Here is a 7,089-nt window from a genome sequence, read left to right on the forward strand (position 1 = left end):
TAACCCCAAAAATAATAGTTTTGTTTAACTTGAAGAAATTATGACTGAAATATATTACTTTTTATCATAAATATTGTACTATTAATATTAAAATGCTGTTGTGCAACACTCTCTTAGACAAAAATAAAAGAAAATAAATACAAAAGAAAATAATTGATGTTTGTTTTACATCTTAAAAGATTGATTAAATAAAAAAAATGTTACAAGTGTTGATTTAAAGTTTTATGAACTCAAATTATTAGACATGATTTGCTAAAAATGTATTTAACCCATTAAAACATGATACAGAAAAATTTAAACCCAAGTTGGAGGAAAAATTTTTAATAGATTTTATAGTATAAATTATGACTTTGGCACCTCCTTGGAAAGTCACATGACCGAACAGAAAAAAATCTGATTGTTCAATGAAACCGGTTCAGAACCACATGATGGTGAATAAATGAGTGCGTTTCATCTTTAGCTCTGTTCTGCACATGCTCCAGCTCCATTCTTTGTTTCTTCTGCCTGTGGTTAGAAACAGATGAACAACCTGCACTCGTGAGCTCAGGAGCATTTCCATCATCTGAATCTCATGGATTTTATATGAGAGATTTCAGATATACTTCAGCTCTGCTCCTGTCTTCTGTCTTCTCTTTCTTTTGTACATTAGAGTGCGTGAGTTTGTCGGACAGTCACGCTGGTGATGTTGAGAGCAGGAGAGACTGGCGGTGAGATTGATTAATGCTGTCGTGTGCTGCCATTACGTCTGGTTCAGAAAGGTCTCCACCTGTGATTCAGCATCTGATGAGCTCTTCTGAACAGGTTTGTTTCTTGTTGCAGATCCCTGAAGGCTTCAGCGACCTGTAGAGCTCAAACTGCACCATGCTGGCGTGTCTGCAGAGACAGAACCAACACCAACAGCTCACGTGTGCTGCCAAGATCCTGGACGCGCCGCTCTGTCACAAGAGTAAGTTTTCGTTAAATGTTAGATGTCCCTTTGAGGTCATTGAGTTTTGGATAAGCGCCACCCTAACTATTCAGTTTATTTATTTATTTTTCTCCATTTGTTTATTGTTTACTTATTATTCCTGTGCTTATTATTTATTGACTTATTTTACTTTTTTATACATTTATACATTTATTTATTTAAAAAATGTAATTTATAATTCACATTTTTATATTAAATATATTATTTAAATAACTTTATATGCATTTATTAAAATAAGCCATGTTTTAATTTATTTTACTTATTTTTATTTTAGACTTTTTATTCATATATTAAATGTATAATATCACTTGTATATAAAAATAAGCCTCGTCCTAACACTTATTTACTTATTTTTATTTATTTTATTTATACATTTATTTATTTAAAAATAGCCTTTGATGCTGACATGGCATTAAATAAATATATACTATACACTATACTATAACGTTAATTGATAATTCTTATTTTTTTAGATTTCTTTTATATTTTTATATTAAATATAATATTATTTAAATAACTTTATATAAATATATGAAAATAAGCCCTGTCTTTTACACTTATTTATTGGTTTTCATTTATTTTTTATTTCATTTTGTTTACTTATTAAATTTTAATATTAAGCTTATTCTTAACACTTATTTATTTTTATTTATTACTTATTTATAGTTTTTTATGTACCTTATTGTATTTATTTACTGACTTAAAAAATAAGCCTTTTGTCAACACAATGATTATTATTATTTTCGTCTGAGATTTCCCGATTTTCAGTTTCTTGATGAGAAAGAAAAAGAGCACATGAGGCAGAGCCAGAGATCGGGAAAGTAAGATAAAGAAAGATAAAAGGAAATACACTCAAAGATGCAGAAAGTGAGTGAGATTAAAGCGTTTTATTGGAGGTGGAAGAAAGAAGAGCCTGGCAAATTGAATTTTCAGGGTAACCTTTGATTTTCATGGCTTAACCTCATCGAGCGGCTCAGATGGATTTTCATCCATTAGGGGAGTGAGAGATACGTTTTATCTGGCTTATTTAAGCATCTAAGCATTTATTTAATTGTTTTTATGCTATAAGCATTCTTTCATGTATTTATTTATGTTTAAGCACTTAAGGATTTTTAACTTGACAGACTAATAATGTTTTGGAAACATTGATCTGGTTCTCCAGAGCTCTCTGATAAAAGTGTGGTTTAATGACTTTTACTGTGGGCACACGTCTCAGTCCTCGTTAATGAGCTGAGGGTTTCGTTAGACAGTCCAACAACACTGGAGCTGAAAGAGGAAAACCAATTAATAGACACTAACTGGTGAGAACGGTGTAATTTGATTCACAAGCAAATGACTCTTTTGAGCCGTTTTATGAAAAGGTCAAAAAGAATCACTATCATTATGAGTTTGAATCATTCTAATGAATCACTGAATCGTAGGTTTTCACTGAATTTCTTGTCAAACTCTAATGTTTGTAGATATTAATTCAAATGTTTGTATCCATTATTTTACATCAATAGTCAGAAAGTATCAGCACTTTGGGTTAAAATAGAATAGAATTTAAAATAAAAAGTATTTTTTAGAAGTAACTTAATAATACAAGAGTTTGTAAAAGATAGTTATAATAACAAAATCAGCTTTGACTATATAAATTAAATTTGTTTGGCTCTGAGCATCAAATGACTGAAATGTCTAAATGTTAAAGGAATTTTCTGGGTTAATGTTGTTAAATGACATGCTTTAGATTGCCATGCATTCATTCTTTCATTAATTAATTCAACCGTTACGCGTTTAAGCTTATATATTTATGCATGTATTTTTTGCATTTTTTATTTTTAATGCTGTATTTATGTATTTATTAATACATTTAAAACTTCCTTTTTTTTTTACTTAAAGGGATAGTTCACCCATTCTGTCATTTACTCGCCCTCATGTCGTTCCAAGCTTGTATGTCTTGCTTTTTTCTAACGCAAATATTCAGATAAATTGTTCCACAGAAGAAAAAAGTCAGGATGAGTAATGACAGAATGATCATTTTTTTGGTGTTCTGTACCTTTAAGACTTGTGAGACTAAAATTATAGCGTAAGCAACATTGCTTTATTCTCCGCCAAAGGTGTTTGTTCCTCTGTTAATTCTTGTTTCTAGTCTACTTTAAGAGTTCAGTCCATATCAGATCTTGTGTTCAGTTAATTAGCTGCGTGTTAATTGAGATTTCAGAGCCCCTCGTCCTCGTGTAATGCTGTGCGAAGGCTTGACTTTCCCCAAGCTGTTAAAGCTGAGCAACATGCGAACATCAGATGGACGTTTACATTAAGCTAATTGCGCTTCTTGATTGCTGTGTATTTATAGCTGAAAGGTTAGTGAGCATTAGGCGGATAATTACTGAAGGTCAAGATGCTAATTACCTCAGACGTTGTATTTCACTTTCACTTCAATGAAGGAACGTTCTTGGTTCAACGATTAGCTTCTCACTTTTCACATCTATATTTTAGATTCTTTAGATTTTCAAAATGCTTTTCACACAAAGAACAATGATTCTTTCTAAGAACTGTTTTACTGAAAATATTCCTTTTTTGTTTTCTTTTTAAGCCTTTACTTTTAAGTGTATGATTCTTCAGAGAGCCAAAAACGCTAGATGTTTCAATACAAGTTCTTGTTGTTCATCAAGAACCGTCTAGGGTTCTTGAGTTGCTGTATGGTTCTTCAGATCAGTATATTGATTTCTGGGCTCTAGATTACCTGTACATACATGATCTTATTTTTCTTAACAATGGACTTTTTGTAGAACCTAAAAAATGTTTCTGATGAAATTAAACATTTTAACATTAGGTTGTTCATGTTGATCAAGAACAGTTTTTGGCTCTCTTAGGTTCAGCATATTGGTGTCTGGGTTTGGAAACACCAGTTCACAAATGGTTATTTAATTAATATAGTAATTGATTGATAATAATTGTTTAAATTAATATACTGGACCTCAAGCCATTTTAGTTGAATACCCCTGTATAAATGAACCATTTTGGCTCTCCAAAGAACCTTTCAGTGAACAGTTCTTTAAAATAACCATTTCTTTCTTAATGTTGAGAATTTTCATAATCTAAAGAATCTTTTTCCATTATAAAGAATATTGTGTGTATTGGAAATGTTCCATGGATGTCAAAGTTCTTCATGGAACTATCAATGGCAATAAATAACCTTTATTTTCAAAAGTAATACCATTTTTGCCAAACTGGTTCACAGTATTTGTTGACGATTGGTCATCCTTTCCAAATGCTTAACCCAAGCACATTTTGAACGCAGTGCCACTTTTGCCTTAAATTTCAAACCTATTCCCTTTCACCATCTCTTTTGAAGGGTCGAGTTTCCCTCTGGTGACCCTGGTGGGCTTAGCAGGCCTCGCCACCTCTGCTTTTCCCTTCGTTTTAAACACTCAATTTATTTCCTTTATGAGATGGATCTTGTAGATTGAATCATTTTCACAGTTGGAGGCTCATTGTGGGCCTGGAATGAAATGAAGTCCCAAATCAATCCCAAACGGGAACAATGTGAGCTCTGCATCGCGTGACGGGAGAGATGCTCCAAATGACTGCTGGGACCGAATGGGTTGTGTTTGTGTTTCTCTATTAGAGATCCTTCAATCGTTTGATTTTGATTGACTGTGGCATAATCTGCCTTAATTTCAGCACTTTTCTTTTCATGTCAGAAATTCCATAAAGGTGTCATTCCGGTCGTATTTTCCACCAGTAGATTTACTGCCCTGAAATGCACTTTTTTTCAGCTTCATTGTGTTGTGGGAAGCTAAACACCCATGAAATTGCCTGAATAATGGTGTTTAAATCCAATCTTGGTTAGTCGCCCGTACACTTCTGGCTGTAGGTCCCATTTTCATTTGAAAGCTATTGCATTTGTAGACATCTCAAAATTGGCCGCCTGTGATATTGGCTTGCATTTATTGTGGCCTCACTGGCGTCTTTGAGAATCCTGCCCTCATTATAGTCCAGGGATCCATTGAGATGCATTCGAGCAACACAGAAATGCACAAACATAATGTAGTTTCCATTTTACTGCATGTATAGCAATGCTTCTAATGTTAATTTGGCATGTAGCTCCACCCGAATCCAAGCCCTTTTGAGTGAATGGCACATCAAAACGCCATGAAATGAATTCCACTCAAGCCACCGAAACAAAATGAGCTCTTTTCCCACCCCCCTCTTCATCTCTTCCCCCCCCCCTTGATTTCCCAAGGTAATCCAATTTTGTCCTGAAGAAAGACCAAATTAATTTCATAATGCACTGATCAAACATTGCCTGAGGTGTCTCCCTCCACAAAATGAGTTTTTAGAGAGATGCAGATGTCTGAGGATGAACAGCCAGCCGAGGAAATAAGGAGACGGAGAGCGATGCAGATGCTCCAATATCTTCATTTTTATTGGACGATTTTTCTTGTGTGACTTCTGATCATTTTTAACTCATCAAGTATTCATCACTCTTCCATATTTATTGCAAAACACCTCCGGCGCGAGGCGCTTCGTCGGACAGCACAGCCTCAAATTGGAAACATAGTTTTCCGTGGAGAGTTTGCGGGATACAAGTGGTAATCCATTGTTTGTATGGTGAAATGCCACATACATGGCTTTGTCTGCGCTGAGAATCAGGGCTGTAACACCAGTTGTCCCTCCAATGTTTCTGCTACACTCTTATGCACCTCTCTGCTTGTGTAAGGATGACAAAAAAGTTTAAAATGATCACTTCCTTACTAGAATCTCTCTTTGTCCGCAGGTGAGGTGATCTCCTTGCGCTGCGCTCGCTACCCATCTGCAGCTGATCTGGATTCCTATGCGCAAAGAACAATCAACAGCCCCCTTTCAATCAAGATCTTCCCTGTTAACATCAGGGTCCCGCAGCACAAGCAAATCAGCAGGACTGTGAACGGCCTGGACACCGGCGACCAGGGCTTGGGCCCGTCCTCGCACCCCTACCAAGGCTTGCTGGCGATCGTCAAGACTTCCTCCAAAGGTGTGTTGAAGAACGCCGATGGAAAACGGGCCAAACTTTCCCCAATGCAGATGGTGGTGGCTCCGTACGCGCCTCCCAGTAGACACCGGCAGAATCTGTATGGCGTTGTGTCCCACGGCGTAATCCATCACATGAGCCGTCCGTCCAATGTCCTATCCAGTCCTTCATTCTTGGCCGCATCTTGCGCAGACTCGAGTTTCTCCCAGAGCGCTCTGGCATATTCTGGAGCTGTTCTGCCTGCTCAAAGCGCAGATGCGGCCGGTTCAGATTCCTGGGCGCAGCGGCACTATCCACAGATGTATGGAGCCGAGGTGTCATACAGATCACACCCTCCCAGTCGAACCATTCCAGACAAGGTCCCATCATCATCCCCTGCCATGCATGGAGACTTCTCTGTCAGCCAGTTTGCTCACGCTTGGAATAGCGTGCTCGCAACACCGGATACTGACTGTTACAACCTTCAGGAGCGCCTCCATCCGAACTCCCTGTGGACGCAGGAGAAGAGCCTGTGCCAGGCGTCCGTCCTCAGCACCAGCTTGAAGTCTCTGGAGTGTCTCATCAGCGAGATCCAGCCGCCCTGCATCAAGGAGTGCATGCTGGGACAAGGACGAGGACACGAGCCGCACCTTCAGCTGCCGGTGTTGAGATCGGACACTTATAATGGAGCAGCTGAAAGACACGGGAACTAGGGATGAGTGGGTGGATCAGTTTGGGGTTGTAATGTTTCTGAAACAAGTGTCTTCTGCTCACCATGGGTGTTTACTTGATCAAAAACACAGTAAAAATGTGAAATATTATTATAATTTAAAACAGCAGTTTTCTGTGTGAATCTGTGTTAAAGTGTAATGTATTTCTGTGATGCTCCGCTGTATTTTCAGCATCATTCCTCCAGTCTTCAGTGTCACATGATCTTCAGAAATCATGAAAATATGATGATTTACTGCTCAAGAAACATTTCTGATTATTATCAGTGTTGAACACAGTCGTGCTGCACAATATTTTTGTGGAAACTGTGAAACATTTTATTTTCAGGATTTTAGAGATGAACAGAACGTTCATTTATTTCAAATAGAAAATCTGATGTAAGATTATAAATGTCTTTATTGTCACTTTTTATCAATTTAGT

The 7,089-nt window shown here is 37.0% G+C and overlaps 1 protein-coding gene across 1 annotated transcript; it reads left to right on the forward strand.

Moving 5' to 3' along the window:
* Nucleotides 1-861: 861 nt before the first annotated feature.
* Nucleotides 862-6,652, forward strand: LOC132132836 (protein FAM222A). Its single transcript, XM_059545365.1, has 2 exons — nucleotides 862-946; nucleotides 5,727-6,652. Exons 1-2 carry the CDS (start codon nucleotides 862-864, stop codon nucleotides 6,650-6,652), a joined length of 1,011 nt encoding a protein of 336 aa, XP_059401348.1.
* Nucleotides 6,653-7,089: the final 437 nt, after the last annotated feature.

Source organism: Carassius carassius, chromosome 49 (genome assembly GCF_963082965.1).
Source record: "Carassius carassius chromosome 49, fCarCar2.1, whole genome shotgun sequence".
Classification (NCBI taxonomy): Eukaryota; Metazoa; Chordata; class Actinopteri; order Cypriniformes; family Cyprinidae; genus Carassius; species Carassius carassius.